This window comes from Lathamus discolor, chromosome 1 (assembly GCF_037157495.1).
Source record: "Lathamus discolor isolate bLatDis1 chromosome 1, bLatDis1.hap1, whole genome shotgun sequence".
In the NCBI taxonomy this organism is placed as follows: domain Eukaryota; kingdom Metazoa; phylum Chordata; class Aves; order Psittaciformes; family Psittacidae; genus Lathamus; species Lathamus discolor.
This window is the reverse complement of record NC_088884.1, coordinates 8,635,710-8,656,487: the sequence shown is the minus strand read 5'-3', so window position 1 is coordinate 8,656,487 and position 20,778 is coordinate 8,635,710. Positions and strand designations below refer to the sequence as shown.

Sequence of the window (20,778 nt, the reverse complement as noted above, 5' to 3'; positions counted from 1 at the left end):
TCTCCTGTCATCTTTCAGAAACACTTTCCTATTTTTAAATTTTATGAACTTTATCTCAGATTTCCAGAATTACTTTTATGGGGAAAAACTTTTTTAAATAACAGTGTGGAATGTTGTATTCATTGGCAAGGATTTTCCTCCTTAAAAATAAAAAAAAAAAAAAAGGAAAAAAAAATAAAAAGGTAGTTCATGAAACTTACTGACTTGTGTTTTCTCCTGACAAAGCTTCATTTTAAGAAGCTGTGCTTTCTCACTAAAACACTGGTTGAAAAATTCACAGCCAGGTGTACATACCCAGGATACAAATGATCCAGTCTCTTTCTCCTCCTGTTTTGTGGGTGGCATTTTGCTGTTCCCCTTTGTGCCCTTGCCTTAAAGTGTCTCTCTGTGCTACACTGTTGCCTTTGAATTTGGTGCTGCCCTGGAGCAGAGCAGAAGGCAGCTACCAGCCTGAGGCCTGTCACCACTGCAAGGCCAGAAAAAAGTTCTGTGATGAACAGAACCTTAAGTCTTCTTAATAACCAAAGTGGGTGTTCTGGATTTGGAAGGAGGAAGTTATTGAGTGTGTAAGGGAGAAGGTGCTTGGGATTAAGGGTAATTGTGGAAGTAAGAGGTGGCAGCTCAGTGACAGTCTGCAAGAGTAAACCCCAAATTTCCAAGGTTGGAAATTGCTTTTGGTTAACAGGTATGATTAACAAATTTTGCATTGTATTTTTCAAAGTATTGAACATTGACTGCTTCTGTATCTCTCTTTGAAAGCATTAAAAGAGAACAGCTCAGAGGTAGTTCAGCCTTTTCTAATGGGTTGTGGAACAAAGGAACCAAAGATCACTCAGCTGTGTCTAGCAGCCATACAGAGGCTCATGTCCCATGAAGTTGTTTCAGAGGTAAGATCAGCCTTTATATAAATACATAAATATTCCAGTGTGAGAATACTCAAAATGAAGGTGAATCCTTTTTTTAGGAGGCTGTTTATATTGAGTGTAGTCTGCAAAATATTTCACTTGTATCTGTTTTTAAAACATTGAAAGCTAAAAGAAAACATTTTTGACCATTAAAAAAAAAAAAAAAAGGAAAATTAAAAAAGAGGTGATAAAATGTTAGTGACCTCTAGAAGGAAATTAATGAAAATTCAGACCAGTTCATTTAGTTTGCATTGTTACACTGCAGGAACAGAACATGTCCTTGATAAATATAATTCTGCAAGTTGTATTCACAAAATTCACTCTGTTTGATAACATTATGTATTATGTGTTTTTTACATTTTAATTTTAAAAGTAAGATTAAATGGATGCACATTTCCTGCAACTGGCAATGTCATGACGTGTTATGCTACTGCATATATAGTGTGTTAAGAAGCTGGTGAAAATAATACTGTGGTTGCATAATGTAAAATTACACTGTTTTTTCTTCAATATGAATGGCTTTTGAGAGTAAAAAGTCTTTGTACTGCTTCTTTCGTGTTTTCAAGTAGAAAATAAAGTACGCATTTTAATTTGAAAAACACACTAAGAGGTATCTGCTGTCAGTTCTTAAAAATACCTTGGGAAGCCTGTGACAATGAAATTGGCTTTGTGTTCTCAGTGTGGTCCCATGGTATAAACAAACAGGCAGGTACCGTTATGAAATGCATTTATGACAGTGCTGTCCTTATATGTGTACACATGATATACCAGTATGTAAGCATCTTAATTGCTGGCAAAAAATTATTTCATTGTAGGCTGCAGCAGGAAACATTATTAATATGCTTTGGCAACTGATGGAAAATAGCCTTGAAGAACTTAAATTGCTCCAGACAGTTCTTGTACTTTTAACAACCAATACAGTTGTGCATGATGAAGCACTGTCCAAGGTAAGAATTTGTTAGTGACAACCCAGTGCATACAGTATAGTACATGCAGTGTCCAAGAGGAAAAACGGAGATAAATTTTACATATGAAGCATTTGTAAATAATGGGAAAGGAGGGGCTTTCTTAATTCTGTTGTGTCCCTGTTGGTTTATATCTATACTCTGAAAACGGGATTTCTTCTAGCTTAATTTTCAATTTGTTTTTTAATTCCTCCATAATAATACTTTTCTTTCTTTATGTCCAGAGATGTAAGGTTGTGTTGTAAAATTTCAGCCTAACACAGGGATACCATCTGAGCAGAGCCCACAAGTCATTTACATGAATAAGCGGCAAAAGAAAATTCTGCATCTTGTATGGCTTAGAGCATGTAGCGCTATGGCCAATTGTGGTTGAGGTTCATGCAAGTACAAGAGCATGGATTAAGAACAAAAGAGCAAGAAATACAGGTTCACTATACATACAGATGTTAATTTTCAAAATTCATTATAGAATAAGTAAGTATTAAACTATGCATTAGAGGTAATACAAAATCCAGTGGAAAACAATATTCAGGTCACTGCCAGCACAATGACACATTGAAAGTATGCACTTTAGAGAGGAATAATAGCAGTTGAGGCAACATGGTTGTGAAAGTATTGTGATTTTAATGTAGGTGAGGAATGGCATTTTACCTTTGAAGTTGACTGACCTTTCTGTGATTAACCTTATAATCCAAATGTCCTTTTGACATTAATGTTCATACACCTTGTTTTATGTGGCTGAGTACTGTGTGTTTCTGTATGGTAATTGTAGTTTTATTAGCACTTTGTAATATCTTCAGTTAATACCAGTTCTAGATTATCTTTGTGAAGGATTAGTAAGGAGTATTTGGCCGGGATAATGAAACTTACTCTGGTTCTTCAAATTTAAAATGATTAAACCAATTTTTTTTCAGGCAACCTTTTGACAAACTAATGGAAAGTATTCCTCAATCAGCTGTCTTGACTCTTAGCTAAAAGATGAAAATATATTGTTGTAAGGTGATCTTTTTTTATTTTTTTTCTCTCCCTTTCAGGCAATTGTGCTTTGTTTTCGATTGCACTTCACAAAAGATAATATCACAAATAACACTGCGGCAGCTACAGTGAGGCAGGTAGTTACTGTTGTATTTGAGAGGGTGGTTGCTGAAGATGAACGATACAAAGGTGGGCATACGTCTTACTCTGCTTGCTTGTGTTTATCTTTTTTAATTAAAGAAGTAGTAAAATATTTATAAACATGATAAAGAAATCACAGTCATTAAACTTTACTGTCTTTTATAAATTTACTTGTATTCAAACAAGATGTAACCCTTAGCCATTATGTCAGTCCAAGTTAGTACATCAGTGTATGAAACTTAGATATTTTTCGAGCTGTGAGAACTGGTCTTCACATTAGTATTGTGAAGGAATTTGAGGTGAACATGTTATTTATGGTGAAGGTAATTTAGATTACAGAGTGTGAGATACACATTAGTAGTTTCGAAGAGAGCATTTCTTGGAAAGAAGTGCTGTGCCCTCAGCAAGTTTGCCAATGACACCAAGCTGTGTGGTCCGGTTGATATGATGGAGGGAAGGGATGCCATCCAGAGGGACCTTGACACGCTTGTGAGGTGGGCTGATGCCAACCTTACGAAGTTCAACCATGACAAGTGCAAGGTCCTACACCTGGGTCGGAGCAATCCCAGGCACGGCTACAGATTGGGCAAAGAAGAGATTCAGAGCGGCCCTGCAGAGAAGGACTTAGGGGTGCTGGTCGATGAGAAAATGAACATGAGCTGGCTTCGGTGTGCGCTCGCAGCCCAGAAAGCTGAATGTATCCTGGGCTGCATCAAAAGGAGCGTGACCAGCAGGTCGAAGGAGGTGATCCTGCCCCTCTACTCTGCTCTTGTGAGACCTCACCTGGAGCATTGTGTGCAGTTCTGGTGTCCTCAACATAAAAAGGACACGGAACTGCTGGAACAAGTCCAGAGGAGGGCCACGAGGATGATCAGGGGACTGGAGCACCTCCCGTATGAAGACAGGCTGAGAAAGTTGGGGCTGTTCAGCCTGGAGAAGAGAAGGCTGCGTGGAGACCTCATAGCAGCCTTCCAGTACCTGAAGGAGGCCTATAGGGATGCTGGGGAGGGACTCTTCATCAGGGATTGTAGTGACAGGACAAGTGGTAACGGGTTAAAACTTAAACAGGGGAAGTTTAGATTGGATATAAGGAGGAAATTCTTTCCTGTTAGGGTGGTGAGGCACTGGAATGGGTTGCCCAGGGAGGTTGTGAGTGCTCCATCCCTAAGGGGGTGTTCAAGGCCAGGTTGGATGAAGCCTTGGGTGGGATGATTTAGTGTGAGGTGTCCCTGCCCATGGCAGGGGGCTTGGAACTGGATGATCTTGAGGTCCTTCCCAACCCTAACTATTCTATGATTCTCTGATCGTTGCTATTCAATCTGATGTTTATCTCAGTAGACATGAAAACTTGCAGTAGAATTACCTGGCCATTCTCCTAGAATCTTTTTGTAAGAACACTTATTTTGTACTTGATTTTCAACAGTTCCTTTGTTAACAAAACTGGGGTTTGTTTTCACGCAGATACTATTGACCAGCCAGTTGCAGTTCAAGGAAATAGTAACAGAAGATCTGTCAGTACACTGAAGCCATGTGCTAAGGATGCATATATGCTTTTTCAGGTAGTTGGGGAGCATGTGCTTATACGTTTGCAGTTATGATTGGGTGTTTCTACATCTCTGTAACAAATTTCAAAATTTGCCATTGGCATGTTGACAAGGTCTTTAACCAGAGCCTCAGGCTTTCTTACGTGCATTTATTGTAATTGGCAGTGATATGCGTATCACAGGGAGGTGACTGGAAAGTAAAGAACTGGCAGCCTAGGAATATGTTTTACTGTACATCTTAAATATCAGCTAAACATGCATGTCTGTGTTAAATCGAAGATTCTTTTTATCGTGAGCCGAATACTGCTATTGTAAGTCAGTCTTGATTTTTGTGCTTGGTATTGTACGTTGAAGTTCTGTATATGATGAATAGTAGCAGTTGTGTTCAACATGCCAGTTAAAATCTTCTTGACTTAGCAAATTTACTGGTCTTGAGATAGTTTTGAGGGCAGGAATGAACACAGTTGCTAGAAGCATACCAGCAAAGTTTAAAATTTCTTTTTTAAAGTTTTTGCTTAATAATTTAAGTAAAAATTATTTGGGGAAAAGTTACGTTGAAATTGGACTATCCCTCTCATAACAAAAGAGGGAGAGAGTGTAGATTTTGTTGTAGACTCAGTAAACTTACGGCAGTGTAGGACTGTGCAGAGAATGTAAATGTTATTGTATTTCTTTTTAAGGATCTTTGTCAATTAGTTAATGCTGATGCTCCCTACTGGCTCGTGGGTATGACAGAAATGACCCGGACATTTGGCCTTGAACTTCTTGAGTCAGTCCTTAATGACTTTCCACAAGTGTTTTTACAAGTAAGTAGTTCTTGGAGGGAAGATAGGAAGACTTTTTCACATGGGTATTCAAATCTACACTTCATTAACTCCTCTTTAATTTACCATGAGTACTACTTTTCAGGAGGACTTGTAGCTTTTACATGTTGGGGTTTTACGACAGAGAAATACTCTGTGCTTTGTCCACTTTTTTTCTATTCCCATACACTTGATTTGTGTTTCTGCATTTTGTTGAGCATGTTTTGCTCCGTTTCGCTATTTGTTTTGCCATTTTAATCTCCTCCAAAGATGCATTTTCTGATCTTGCATGATTTATGACAGCTCTGTTACTTAGTTATGGCATTGTTTTTTACATAAATATTAACCTTGCTCCACTTGCCAAATAGCAAGAATCATGACTAGGAACTGTGTAGATCTGCTACATATAAATGCACCATGATCCTACAGTCATGCATTTTAGGAGACAGGAGCTAAATTAAAGAAATAAATATATAATGAATGATGTATTAGCAGCATATTTCAGTTTACAAAGTACAAGAAGAGGGATGCAGGGTATGAACCTGACCATACCATTTCATCATGCTTTTTGGTAGCTTTACAATGGTGTATGCCGTTCTTCCTTTTAATTTCCTGAGTGTGTAATTTATACCAAGATTTACATAACTCAGGGTGCTTGATCATAGCAGCAAATGTAAATAAGGTGCATAATCAGAGCTACTGGTAGTAAGGATTATCTGCTTAAAATTTGTTCTGTTTTCTTTTTCAGCATCAGGAATTCAGTTTTCTTCTTAAAGAAAGAGTATGTCCTCTTGTTATAAAGCTCTTTTCCCCAAATATCAAATTCAGGCAAGGTTCCAGCACGTCCTCTTCCCCAGCACCAGTAGAAAAACCATACTTCCCCATCTGTATGCGTTTGCTGAGAGTAGTTTCTGTTTTGATTAAGCAGTTTTACAGTTTGCTGGTAAGAGTATGTTCAATTTTTCTTTATACAATTCCATTTTCTGTGTATATGCCAGTACTGTGGTCACTAATAGTATTAATTAGTTCTTGGGAGCTGTTCATATATACTGAAGGAAGTGAAGTCTAAATATTCTTTTCTTCTTCTGTGTATTTGCATTGACATGTATTTTACATGTATGATTTTATTAGACGTGGGCTTGTATAAATTCTCAGGGTAGATTAGCTGTTATATTTTCTGTACTTGACTGCCTTTCAGTTAGATTTTTGGGAACCTTCTGATTTTATATGGTTTGCCTGACTTTAGATATTGTTGATTGCTTGTCAATACTTGCTAAGAGGCTTTTGACTTGTGTTAGCAAACGCTGTTGACAGAATGTGCATGAAAACCACGTTTAGCTGTTCTTACCTCCTGAATTTTAGGTATCTTCTAAAGAAGAATTTTTCTTTTTCCCATTTAATTTTTTACTCTGTCACATGTAAGGACTTCAATGCAGTGTCTTTGAGGAATTTAACTTCTTCAATACAATTGCATGTGTGGCATTAGCTTGACAAAAATAGTATGATTATTAGTCATGTTTTTAATGTAATTTTTAGTAAGTGCTTATTGAAGGGATTTTTTAGATCCTGTGCAAAACTTGCTGGGATGGGACTTCTAGGATGAAACTGAAAGGTTTTTTAGAAAATACCTGTAGGAGGCTTTTTCTTTTTATTTAATGGCTATAAACTGTATCTTTTAGGTAACAGAATGTGAAATCTTTCTGTCATTGCTGGTTAAGTTTCTGGATGCAGACAAACCACAGTGGCTGAGAGCTGTTGCAGTAGAATCTATTCACAGGCTTTGTGTGCAGCCTCAGCTATTAAGGTATTAAATATATTGAGTTTCACTTTTACATGCAATTTAAGAAATCTTTTTATTTATCTGGTGGAAAATGCCTTCTAAAACATTGTAAATATGTAGAAACTTAAATGCAATAAACTCTTCAGGATATTTTTAATAAAGCATGAGACTATGCTTCTTATCCAGAAAGGGCTGAATTGCCTTTACTTGAGTGTTCCAAACCCTCTTTCTCTTAGCAGTATCAAAGGACCATTTACCTAAAACTAAATATGTTAATTTACCTAAATATTTGCAGTTAGAATGTGCTGTAAATCTGCACTTTTGTGGGAGGGGGACAAGGAGTTGCTGTTAAAATATGCTTTTAGTCCCTAATTTGTCAAATATTTACTGTATCTTCTGAAATGCTTTCCAGGTCCTTTTGTCAGTCGTATGATATGAAGCAACATTCCACTAAAGTTTTCCGTGATATTGTGAATGCACTGGGGTCCTTCATCCAGTCACTATTTCTTGTACCAAGCACAGGGAACACATCAGCAGCACCAAACCCAACTGGTAAGGCCTTGTCCTTACTATAATCTTAATTTTACAGCATCTTGTAATAAAAATTCTGATTTGATTCAGTATATGTGTTTGGCTTGATACAGTTCTGTACTTCTCTGTTCACTGAGGTGGAAAAATAGCTTGAAACAAACCAGTGTTTTCAGGTCTGGTACAACAGGTGATTTTATCTGTCTTGTGGGCAAGATGTAGCTCCCAGTCAGCAGAGCAAAGCTTTTACAGCAACCAAGCTCCTTGGTTCACAACTTTTCTAAGGGAAATTCTGAGGAAATGATTTCTTATTTCTAACAAATTTCTTTGTTCTTGGTTGAGGATGTCATTTATGGCAGTGTGCAATGGAAGTAGTAAAACAGTGTTTGCTTCCTTCTGGAAGGCAATCACTAATTCTTCTGTACGTTCAGGGATGAAACTGGCCTGAGGAAGCCAAGGGGTAAAAAGAAAGATCTGAGTTTTACAGATTATCTTCGCTTTTTCTGTAATGTGAAAACAGGGACCTTGCAGATCATCTAATTCACCCCCCTGCCATGGGTAGGAACACCTTCCACTAGATCAGGTTGTTCAAAGCCCCTTCCAACCTGGCCTTGAACAGTTATACCTTATACTGCTGTAGTTGGCTTTTGAGGCTCAGATTACAGCAAAGTAGTTGTTTTGTAGAAGTTGAAAGCTGCATCTACCAGAGCTTTGTGCCTCTTCTTTTATACTGGTGTAATGTTTACCACTTCAAGGAGTTACATTGATATAAAAATAGTTGTATATGTCTGATTGCTCAGGGGGATCACAGAAAATGACACCAGTCTGACTGTGTTTGTGTTAATGGCAACATTTGATTAACTACTTCTGTTTTGTGGCATGACTTTGTTGTCTCAGTCTGTTACGCTTTACTGTGTTAAAAGGTTATGCATAGGTTTCAGGGTGTATTCATATTCCCTAAATTAATAGTTTAGTCTCACTATATACTAAAAGCAAGCACACCAAAGTGGGAGTTATGCTGATGTATTAGGTGCTAATGAGTTCATGTGGACTCTGCCTTTCTCTCCACATTGTCTGTGCAGTGAGTGTGATACCTACATGTGATACCTACTCTTAGTAAGTATAGACCTTCTCCTATATGTAGGAAGTGTATATATACAGAATTCCTTGTCCCTTTATCTGGTTTTTCTGGCTTTCTAAATTGGAACCAAAATCTGTTCCTGTCTAGCTGTTGGTTGGCATGTTGTCAGCTCTTCCCTGAATCTGTTTGTTTTCTCCTGTCTTGCCATGGAGCAGGTTCAAACAGTGCAGTTTTCTTTCCGTCTCTTGTGTCTTTTTTATGTCTGAAATCTTTAAAGTGTATTCTTGGAACGATTAAGCTCTCTTTCCTACTAGATGTTCTAGATGCAACTATCCAAATAATGATAATCAAACAATAGCACTAAAATATATATTGTTTTATCAAAACCAGTGAAAGTTTAGTTCTTCTGCAGAATGTGATGAATGCTGCTGTGTCTTTCACATATGTAATTTATTCTGACTGAAAATAAGGTAGTTATCATCAATCAGCTGTGTCTTTTAAACTAATTGCTTTGCACATATGATCATGTTTCAGACAGCAGAGGGAGCTCAAAAATAGTTTTTTCTGTTGGTGGTTTTTATTACTGAGCAGGGTGACTCAGATTCATTCTGTATCTCAAATTAAAAACTAAATACATAAAAAGGGTGTTGGCTGATCACTAAAATTAGATGGGTTAATTTTATCACTTTGTTTTTCTGAACAGGAAGCAATGCATCGGGGAATACTGGCTCAGCACAAACTAGTCCAGGAGTGGTTGGAATGAGAGGAGGTACAACTGTATTACCTGCCTTTGAATACAGAGGCACTTGGATACCTATCCTCAATGTAACAGTACAAGGCAGTGCTAAAGCTACCTAGTAAGTACCTCTATGTTTTTGAAAATGTATATGACAAATGTTTTTATTTCCAGCTTGATGGTTTAAGGATTGTTTTATTAGTGAATATTGAGGTTTTCATTCCAATGGCATTGAGGTATGTTCTGGATTTTCTTACTGTCGGTGCCATGAGATGTTCTGATTTTTCACTATTTTGCCTGCATGCTTTGAATTCTGATCCAAATCTCCCCTATGGCTTTAGCATCTGTTGGATTTTTTTATTTTTATTTTTTTTTATTTTTTTTCTACCATACTGTTCCTGTATTAACTCTTCACTTTTAGGCCTCACTCCAGTGTGTTACAATTTTAGCATACTTTTTGCTGGGTTGTATAATGGCGAACATGAGGGATATTAAGCAAATGGGGCATCACTGGGAGTGAAAAAATAGCTTTCTTAAACCAGTTTTACTCTATTTACAGTTTTTATTGAACAGGATATTGTAGATAATGGCCAGGTCATTCCAAACAATATATTGATGTATTTACAAAGGTTAGTTTGTGAGTGCTTCTTAGTATGACCAATTATTTTGTCATGACTTTGTGTAATGGAGTTCATGTTCTCTGTTTAAAGCTGCAAATATTACACTTCTTTCAAAATAGTGGAAGTTTTTTTTCATGTCAGTTGTGACCCTTGAAGGTAAATCTTTTCCAAGTTAGAATTGCCTGTGAAACGTGAGCATACTAATAGTGAAATCAGCAAATACCCTGGTTCTCAATACTTTTTAAAGGTAGAAAATCCTTTATCTGCCTTTGAGATGCAGGATAAATTCGTTCTCAGATTTCACTAGTTTAACGTATATGTGTTGACTTGACTTCTTGTTCCAGCAGTGCCATGAATGTTATTTTAGGTTATCTGACTGTGCTTAGGAAATGCAAATTTTTAACAAAGGTGAGCTACTGCAACCTATTGCTTTCCTTCCTTTTTTTCTTATGTGCTGTTCTTAACTGGTGCAGGAACGTTGTAGCATCATCATAGTCTCTTGTGCTATTCTGAACTTGCTTGTGTCTTACCTTTGTATCTATCCAGTGAGTCCATGATTCCCACTGAGTAATACTTGGGTTTTTTTTTTTTCTTCTGTGTAAGGTTATGGAATTTTCACTAGAATGTCTTGTCAACATTTTTTTCTCCTATCTTGTACTTTTGTCTGCAGTCCCTGCATGTAAGGAGATGACTAATTGTAGATTTGAGTCACATCCTAGCATTGATTCTGTCCTACTGCTGCCATTAGATTTTCATACAATGGCCACATCTCACACTTCTACACGATGATTTAATTTAGATACGACTTTTATGAACAGAGCTAGTAGAGGACTTTTTGCCAGTATAGGCCTGAAACTTCCAGAGCCCTATGCCTTGTCTTCCTCTTTACACGAGGAAGTAAGTGTTTTTAAGAGGAATACACAAAGTCTATAAAAGTGATTAAGAGTTTCAATTAGAACTCTGTATATACACACACACTTATTTGTAGATACAGGGTGAAATGTTGACCATTTGATTTACCTATACTGCCTATGCCCCCAGATATCTAAGGCAGCTATCTTCAGGAAGTTAGGGGTAATAACTGCAGTGTTACATATGTGGGAGAAGGAAAATCCCTTGTGCAGAAAGGAGTGGTGACACTACCTTGTAGAAGTGTCTTTGATACACTGTAGCTGAAATGCTTAGTCTTTTTAAGAGTAGTTTGTAGAGGAAATTATGAAATAGTGTTTGTTGGGAAAGCAGGTAGTTTTTGTAACAGACTGTCTCCCCTGTGGCAGCTACAATCTGTTCCCTGTTGGATTCTTAACTCGACAGATCTTCTGAGGAGGCAATGAGGCTGCAGTTCCAGCACAGTGATGTTTTAATTGATTGCATAGTTTTTAAGCAGTGAATCATGTAGACATTTCTGTTTTATACAAACAACTTCCGTTCTTTACCTATGCATGTAGGTGATGAATATTTGCTCATATATTATCTAGCTATGACAGGCTTTTCCAGTCGTATGGACTCAAAGATAATGATAATGGAACGTGTGATTTGTTCTTAGTTTGTTACTAGTGTGTTCACACTGTCATGACTTTCTGACCTATTTCCTCTGTTGTTCCTGTGTAGTTCTGTGTTGTTCCTATGTGTTCTTCTGAATAGTTTTTGTTGCAGTGGCTTTCAGTAAAATCAGTGATGCTTGCTGGGTTGCCCAAGGAAGCTGTGAATTCTCCATCCCTGACAGTGTTTCAAGGTCAGGTTGGATGGTGTCTTGGGTGACATGGTTTAGTGCAAGGTGTCCCTGTTCATGGCAAGGGGTCAGAACTAGATGATCTTAAGGTACTTTCCAACCTTAACTATTCTATGATTCTGTGATTTGCAGATATAAATACTGTACTTGAAGTTTGTTCCCTTTCATTTACTTTTTTATTTAGTGACTCATTTACTCTTTTACTTCATGACTTAATCAAGAAAGCTTTGGTTTTTTTGAGTTGCTGTAGATCTTGAAGGATGGTATTTGGGGCCTGTTTGTACTTAACATTCATCTGGAATCTTGTTTTTTATTGTTGTTTTTAATCACAGTGGTACTGTTACACACTTACTTGTCATGCTTCAATTTTTTAGTTTGGAAATGCTGGACAAAGTAGAGCCACCTACGATTCCTGAAGGCTATGCCATGTCAGTGGCATTTCATTGTTTACTGGATCTTGTCCGTGGTATCACTACCATGATTGAAGGAGAGTTGGGAGAGGCAGAAACAGTCAATCAAACCACAGCAGAGACAACTTCGTTACTGACACAGTCTTCAGAGCAGCAAGACTTGCAGTCTGTATCCGACCAATCGGAGAAAGAACTAGGTATTTGAAAATGCAAACACTATTTAAATACAGAAGCAAATATTTAAATACATAAAGCAAATTAAAATACATGCTTTGGTGCTTAATTTTATTGTTTCTAAATCGTGTGTAAAAACTTGTAATGAAGTGGAGAGGGTTTTTTCTGTTTTGTTTATTTGTTTTTTGTAACAGAACAGCAGCAGTCTCTAAAAAAGTACATGATGTACTGCTTCTTTCCTATATAGCACCTTAGCCATGGAATCCTTATGGTCAACTAATACTGCTTCACATGTGGGATGTAAGAAAAAGATATCAGTCATTCTGTTCTCCAAAACTACTGTTCTGCCTTCTGCTCAAAGCTGAGATCCAAGGTTGCAAGAGACACCCTGACTGAGATGAAATGTGGCAATTAAGCCCACATGAAAGAATGTATTTCTAGAACAAGATAAAAAGATGAACATTTTAATGGAGAGATTTAGAGTGAGATTGAAGTACTTAGGGAGGAACTTCTTTAAGAGCAGAACAAATAGGAACTGAGGCGTGTATTTGTGCAGCATATGAGGAGTCTGTATATGTACTTACAGAAAGACTTGTGTCTCGGGAGGGATTTTGAGTTGCGCATGAGTGAGTGGAGACCGCAGTGGTGCAGGTTGTACCCAGGAGGAGAGGAAAGGGACGTGTCCCGAGCACAGTGGAGCTATCCAGGGTGCTGCAGGCATGAATGCACTGGCCCAGCCTAAGGTCCTGGCGTGGCCTGGTGCAGGGAGGAAGGTGTGGAAATGATACTGGCAGGTTATAGGCCTGTAATTTTTTCCTATTAAAGTAAAGAAATAGAAAATAAAGAAGGTGGTGAATTATAAATACCAGGGGAGAGTATTTTTTCCTTCACAGCAAAATTTCAGTGAGTTTCTTCTCCCACATTTATGTGCTTCCGAATGCATATTTTTACAGACAGAGATTAAAAACAGTTATCTATACCTCTGTTAGATCTTCTTGGTATAGTTTAGAGTAAGTATTGCCTTGGTGACATCTTTAGCAATATTACTTTAAATGAGACTGTTAATTAGTGCTGCTAGGAGCGTGTTTGTCTGTATGCTTACGTGCCTGTCTAAACATACATATAAAAGCACACTTTAAAAAATGTAGTAGCAAGGATTTTGTTTGTGATACATAATTGAAAGTTACTAAGAAAAAAATACTGTGTTTCTGCTATAAACAATTATATATATTTCTTTCAAGTTAGCAGAGCTGTCTGGGAAGAAATGGTGAATGCTTGTTGGTGTGGTCTTCTGGCTGCTTTATCACTTCTACTTGATGCAAGGTATTTGGTCTTTAATTTCTCTTGGTTTCCTTCAAAGATGACATTCCCAGCTATATTTTAAGATACTGGTCAAGCTGGAAGTTGCATGAGAGTGTGCAGTTCATGGCATCTGAGCAGATAGGTTTGTGGGTTAGTGATGGCTAGATTGAGTGAGGATCTGTTGATAGTAAACAACAAAGCAGCAACCTTTAATGTATTTCAGTATAGAACAATTAATTACTTCTTCAAAGGCTTGCATTTAAACTACTTATATTATTTTTATTCCTTTTTACTTTGAATGTATTAACACGTTGAAGTGATTCTATGTTCTGATAACTGTTGATAAGATACTGAATCATGTCTCAGTACTTGTTAGTATTCTGCAGTCTTTGAAGTGGAAAGCTGTTTACTAGATAATAACTTTGGTAACTTAATTGTCTCTTTCAAAGAATATTTTGTTATCAAACACCATTTTCAGAAACTAGAGGTAAATACCTCCTCACAGGCTGCTTTGCTAAATCATTCAGAACTAAAGACCAGTTTTATAGGAAATGGTTCTGAAGATTTCTTTTTTTTGATTGGTTATGCTTTCTTTTCAGTGTTTGCAATGTTGACAGGCTTAAAGTCTGTGTTCTTGTTCCTTTCAGTTTCTTTCAGCTTCTGTACTGTGAATTAGTTTTTGCTAAACAATGTGTACTCTTTTCAGCACTGATGAAGCTGCCACTGAAAATATTCTAAAAGCAGAACTGACCATGGCTGCACTTTGTGGAAGACTGGGTCTTGTAACATCAAGAGATGCGTTTATCACTGCCATTTGCAAAGGATCCTTGCCTCCTCACTACGCCCTTACTGTATTAAACAGCACAACTGCAGCTCTGTCCAGCAAATGTGAGTATATAGGGTTTCCCTAACTGTGCTTCCTCTTATTCTTCAATAAACTTGAGTTTTCCCAGGATGCAATTCAAAAGATATATGCAACTGTAGAATTTGTCTGTACTAGATTGTTAGAATCCTCACTCTTTCACGGACACCCCCTTGTTGTGGGGAAAGAGTTTGCATGCCCTTGTGAGGTTGGGAGCTATGCTGGTGGTGGCATATGCCTCCGGTAGGGTCTCCCATGCCAGACAGGCCTCAACTGAAGGGTCAGACAAAGTGTGTCCATGGGCAGGATGGGCTCACTAGCCTTCAGGCAACCATCCTAGGAGAAGGACAACTCTAACTTCAAACCTGGGCAGATGGAGCTCGTTTAGCTCTGTAAGGCCATCCATCCAAGATAAGGATACTCTAACCAAACCTACGACCTGAGGACTTTGCTGTCACTGTCCAAGCTCGCTAGGTCCTGGCAGATAAACCTCTGCTGTAAACAGTGGGGCCAGTTCCGTGCACGCTGTGCCTCACCTAAAAAATCCACTGCTCAGGCCTGAAGGGTTTACCCACACTTGCAAAGCCCTGTAGTGACAGGCAAGGGACAAAACAGCACGTGATAAGGTGCACTGGAAGTTGTAGACCCAACCCTGCATGCAGGCGGTTCAGGACATTGGTCGCTCCATAGCGCTGTTGTCTCCTTTGAGAACTCACGCAGAATTAGTCTTGAGGAGAAAAGACAACGTAGAAAGAATCGCACCCCGCCTGTACCACCCAAGGAGACCTTTCACTATGCTTTTTGCAACTGGATTTGCCTATCCCACATTGGCCTTTTTAGTCATCAGTGCACTTGTCATAAGCATGGGTAAAGCCCTTCCCAAATCTTTGTTCGCAAAGTCAAGCCATGATGATGATGAAGAATCCTCAAACAGGGTCTAGACTGCCTGCTTTCCAGAACCAGTTAGTCTTGCAGCATTCTAGTGAACTTAAAACTTCCTGAATGCTTAGCATATGTCAAAAGTTCTTATTCTGAGATCCGTTACAATTCTAAAGATACATCAGAATATGTGATTAAAGCGTTCAAATTCTGAAAGGGTCTCTGAGCAACTTGGATACTTAAGAGTTTGCTAGAACGTCCTGCATTTGTGGTCTACTACAGACTTTTTTACAATTGTCTAGTGATGGTAGTAGTTGCTGCATAAATGGAAGATCTTCCTTTCTGTTCTTTGTTCCACTTACAAGAAGTTGAATTGGTATTACCCACATCCTGCGAGAATGTTTTAATTCGTGGGATATGCCAGTTGAGGATGTACTCAATTTCAAATTTCGAAAATGAGTTACTACGTACTAAGAAATGTAACTATCTGGAGAATATGCAGATTGATATAAATATGAATTTAAACTAGAATACCTTAATCTGAGAATAAGGACCAGTACCTTTACTCCAGGCCAAAAGCTAACTTTATTATTAGATCGTAAGTCTGTGAAGCAGTATGCATGACTGAGCTACATGAATCTATGGAAATGAAGCAGTGAACTTAAGGTTACTCTCTTTTTACAGGTGAATTATAAAATGGGTGTCCTGAAGTCTTGTATTGGAAAAACTTCATGATACAGCATTTATGACACCTTCATTTTTTGGGTGCAGTAGTACAGTGATAGCACACAGTGATACCATTTACACACAATTACCACAGATAACTGGGTTGAGACATAGTCTAATGCTCATACTGTAGCACAAATATTGCAGTCCTGACATAAAATGTATTAATGTGTTGCAAGCAATATCTAATAGTGAGAGGGAGTAATTACTGGCTCCTCTAACTCTGTAAGGCAATGACATAGTAATCTAAATATGACTAAAGGTCTGAAAGTGACCTACCTTAAAACTGTGGAACAAAACTTCTCTGAGCAGCGTTTGCCAGAAGGTGGTTGTTACTAGCAGTAAGTACTGGATTTTAAATGCAGGTTTTATATATATATATTTATTTATTTTTTTCCTTCTCAATTTTCCTCTAGCGTATTCCATTCAGGGACAGAATGTTCAAATGATCAGTCCCTCAAGCGAGTCTCACCAGCAGGTCGTAGCAGTAGGGCAGCCCTTAGCTCTTCAGCCACAAGGAACAGTTATGGTAAGTACACCCTCCTTAACACTTTCTTTATGCATCTCACTGAGTTTCAAAAATAGGCAACAGATAAATAGCGTTCTTACAGATAATGGTTATCGGAAATGTTAAGCTAAGCTTTTAATTTGGAACAGCCCTGGAGAGCAAAGTTCTCCAACTGTAAGGAAGACTTACTCTTGTTTTTCATCTGACTTATCTTAGCAGCTGCCATCCATTCCATTTGAAAAACCCTAGATCTCGCCTCTATTATGTATGTGTTTGTGTGTGAAGGTTCACTTACATGGGTTTTTTAAGATAGACTCTGATGTTGTGAAGAAGACACAAGTTGGAGTACTTCAGCTTTAAGTGTGTCTTTTCACATTTGATAAAATGTGAAACTGGGAGGAGAGGCCAGAGATCAAATCATATTCAACCCCAGCAAGATAAGACTGAGAGAAGGGATGCTGAACTACTTCTCTAAACAGATATATTGCATCACTGCAAACAAAATATAATCTTTCTTTAAGAAAAAACTGCAAGTTTCCTAGAAACACTATTGTTACAGAATAATAAGAATAGTGTGGTTGTTTGTTTTAGCTGACTTCAAAAAATATCCAGTGTATGAGGACGTTACTCAACTTAGCTCACTGCCATGGAGCTGTTCTTGGTACATCGTGGCAACTTGTCCTGGCTACTCTTCAGGTATAGAGGAAATATTTATGCCTTCCTTTTTTGCCATAATTTGGGTTTGAGTTCTTATGTGAGCAGTAGAAGAAGCTTTGATTGTACTCATGGTGTACTTTGTATTGCCTTGAGTAAGTTCTGTAGAATTTCTCTTGAATTCTGTTTGGCTGGAAGATTGCCAGCTAGCTCAAGGACACTGTTAGTTTCCTTGAAATTTCCTGAAAATGATTGTTTTCTATTTCAGCACCTTGTGTGGATTCTGGGACTGAAGCCTGGTGTTGGGGGTGCGTTAAAACCTGGAAGAGCTGTAGAAGGGCCCAGCACAGTAAGCATTATCATGACTGTTCATTTTACAGTTAATGATTTATGTAGTATTTTCTGTTCTGTAAGACATTTCTGTCTCTTTTTCAAGGTTCTGACTACAGCAGTTATGACTGATCTGCCAGTTATATCCAACATACTTTCAAGGCTTTTTGAAAGCTCGCAGTAAGAAACCTTATCTGATAATTAAAATAATGCATGTGTATCAAGCTTGGCAGTGTTTTGATAGCTGTTGTTTTTCAGGTACCTCGATGATGTGTCTTTACATCACTTAATAAATGCCCTTTGCTCCTTGTCTCTGGAAGCCATGGATATGGCCTATGGAAACAATAAGGTATCGTTTTTTAGTTTCTTTTTAGATGTGTTTGTGAAACAGGCAGAAGAGGTACATTTATCATAGAATCATAGAATCAACTAAGTTGGAAAAGACCTTTTAAGATCATCAAGTCCAACCTTTATCCCAGAGCTGCCAAGTCTACTGCTAAACCATGTCACTAAGGGCCTCATCTACATGGGTTTTTGAGTACTTCCAGAGTCCCTTAAGCTAATTGTTTCTAATATTAAGACAGTAATACATTTGATACTCTACACTAAAAGGAACTTATGAACCAGAGAATGTCTTGTTTGTAATGGTTCATACAGTTACTAAATTCTCTTGAACATTCTTATTGCATTCCTGCTGCTTTTTGTTAACTAAGGAATGTCATATATTTCTATTAATCAGATTGTGGATGGATAAAACTTTTAAAAGCCCTTGTAATTTCAGAGGTTAGGGATTCTGAATAGCACAGTATGTTCTGTGGGGTGCTCAGTTTCATTTCAGTTTTCTCTTATAATACACTTCAGAAGAAGCCTGACAATTTAGATATTGAAAAACCCCTGATAATTCATATTTACTTGGGAAAATGATAATATTCCTGTCAGCCTCAGTAAACAACCTTCAGTCAGAAAGGTTAAGGACCCTGTGACTGAAAAAGATTGAGTATATATTTTAGTCACAATGTAATTCCAGAGGAGAGTTTCTGAAAAGTTTTCTTTGATCTATTACACTAAAGATAATGGTGACAGAAAATATGTGTTACAATATTTGCCAATTACAGCCACAGCAAATGAATTAAAATAAGCAAAGTTTGTGTTTAAAATAAATTGAAAATAAGAATAAAATATCAGCAGAAATAACAGCAGAGAATAATTCCAGCGCAACAGTAATGTTGACTATATCTTGACATTAAAAAAATAACTAAAAATTAGGAAAAGCTTATCACAAATATTTGCAGATGTACTTGATGAATGGGAAGATTATCATATTCCTGCAGGGCATTTATGAAGCTGATGGAATATAAAGCATAAGGGGATTCTTAAATAAAATATCCTTTATTGTTTGTTCATATATAATCTGAACTTTAAAAGTTGTCATGGGGAAAAGACTATTTGGCTAGTAACGTATGTTATAAAACTGTTTGGAGGGAGGACTGTGTAAAAATTTCAGTTTTGAAAGAAACATCAGCACTCTGGTTATTGTCAGACTTGGAGAAAACTATATGAAAAATTATGACAGAAGTGTTCTTCATGATATGCTGTTGCTACCCCCTTGTGGCTTCTCGTGAAATACTGCAGATGCTGTGGAAATTTCGCAGCCATGCTACCCAAGCTGTTGTGACAGCATACACACTCTACAAAAAAGACAGTACTTCAGTGAGATGAGTTGCACCTTAATTTGTAAATTGTAATGTAGCAACAGGCTTTGACATTATCTGAGTCACCTCAAAGTCATGTGTTCAAATTCCATTTTATTAAGGAACCATCACTTTTTGCTGTTGCTAAATTACTGGAAACAGGACTAGTTAACATGCACAGGATTGAGATTCTTTGGAGACCTCTGACCGGTCATCTTATGGAGGTAAAGAATTGCTTTTATATGTTGTACTAGAAGTTAGTTTGTATTAATAAAGATCTCATGGAAATACATTTGTAAAGTGTAGGGTTTTTAAACAATTTAGATTGCTTTTACGTGCACTTTGTTTTTGCAACTTGAATGCTTCACAGTTTTATTTTAAAAGTGAACTTATATATTTAAATTCAAATATTTTAATACATCCTATTGACTTTTAGGTGCCATCAGTCCTTATATGTTTTAAACACAGCAATGTTTAAAATGATCAATTTATGTCATATATATGTTACAACGAAGGTAACAAACAGGTTTCACTTTGGATTCACGTAGTACAAATATCTAGGAAGATTTTAATGTTTTTGCATCCTTACCAAATAGCTCGAAGTCACTAGATTTAGTAACAAAGGGTTTGCTTGTTGTAAAAATATTTAAGCTAACATTTTGAATGGTATCTTTAAGAAAATACTGTACAAATATAAAAATAAGTGTCATAATCCTACTTGTATTTCTTCAGTATTTTAACTTCAACATGAAAAATATGCTCTGTCAAGGGAAAAAATCTTAAATTTTGAATTTGAAATTAGAAACAGGTAATGGAATATAATTGTAAAGTTTAATTCTCTATACAGATATGTAGAAGAGAGAAATACAAGAATGGGGTTTGATTTAAAGTGGGTGAAGGAGAAAGTTTTTCTTCCTCATTTTCCAGAAAGTATTAGACTTCCTTAGAACCAGTGCATTGTTTCAGACAGTATTAAGAAGCAGCCATCTGTAACCTGATTTATGCAGATCATCTTTGAGGTACAGTAAGGAAGGAGAACACCAGTGCCAAATTCAGCTAAACCCAAACTGAGGGAAGAATTTGTTCCCTGTCTCAGGAACTGATTATCTGGTCAAATTCAGAGCATCATGAAGTAGTTAGAATTCTCTTTCTTTTTTTTTTTTCTTATGTAAGGTAACAAACATGTAAGTAATGCAGGAGAGTAGCTATTTCTTGACTGCATTTTTTAACATTAAGCTGGCTCTGCTGCATTGTCCTCTTTTTCAGTTTGGCTAGTGATTGATAAGGGAATCTCCAAAACACGAAACTGCCAGCCCTCCTAATAATCCTTCCTTAGACTTTGATTCTGGATTCTCATACTACCTGAGCTAGGGCTGGAAGGGTGGGTGGAAATAACTGTGCAGAGGTCAGTGAAACAGTGGACTTACCTGAT

General features: G+C 37.3%; 1 protein-coding gene across 3 annotated transcripts in view; it reads left to right on the top strand.

The window, feature by feature from the left end:
* The window catches only part of MON2 (MON2 homolog, regulator of endosome-to-Golgi trafficking), a 75,780-nt gene that overhangs the window by 18,358 nt on the left and 36,644 nt on the right, over window positions 1-20,778 (top strand). For 2 of the 3 annotated variants that reach the window (XM_065684722.1, XM_065684641.1), the window contains exons 3-20: window positions 760-887; window positions 1,721-1,852; window positions 2,905-3,034; window positions 4,448-4,545; window positions 5,211-5,336; window positions 6,082-6,276; window positions 7,013-7,137; window positions 7,526-7,665; window positions 9,426-9,579; window positions 12,185-12,417; window positions 13,636-13,717; window positions 14,403-14,584; window positions 16,580-16,692; window positions 17,263-17,367; window positions 17,594-17,674; window positions 17,762-17,835; window positions 17,914-18,004; window positions 19,469-19,570. In XM_065684722.1, the coding sequence (XP_065540794.1) occupies window positions 760-887; window positions 1,721-1,852; window positions 2,905-3,034; window positions 4,448-4,545; window positions 5,211-5,336; window positions 6,082-6,276; window positions 7,013-7,137; window positions 7,526-7,665; window positions 9,426-9,579; window positions 12,185-12,417; window positions 13,636-13,717; window positions 14,403-14,584; window positions 16,580-16,692; window positions 17,263-17,367; window positions 17,594-17,674; window positions 17,762-17,835; window positions 17,914-18,004; window positions 19,469-19,570 (2,291 nt within the window). The remainder of the gene's footprint in view (window positions 1-759; window positions 888-1,720; window positions 1,853-2,904; window positions 3,035-4,447; window positions 4,546-5,210; window positions 5,337-6,081; window positions 6,277-7,012; window positions 7,138-7,525; window positions 7,666-9,425; window positions 9,580-12,184; window positions 12,418-13,635; window positions 13,718-14,402; window positions 14,585-16,579; window positions 16,693-17,262; window positions 17,368-17,593; window positions 17,675-17,761; window positions 17,836-17,913; window positions 18,005-19,468; window positions 19,571-20,778) is intronic. The other variant, XM_065684783.1, reaches the window with a different exon arrangement.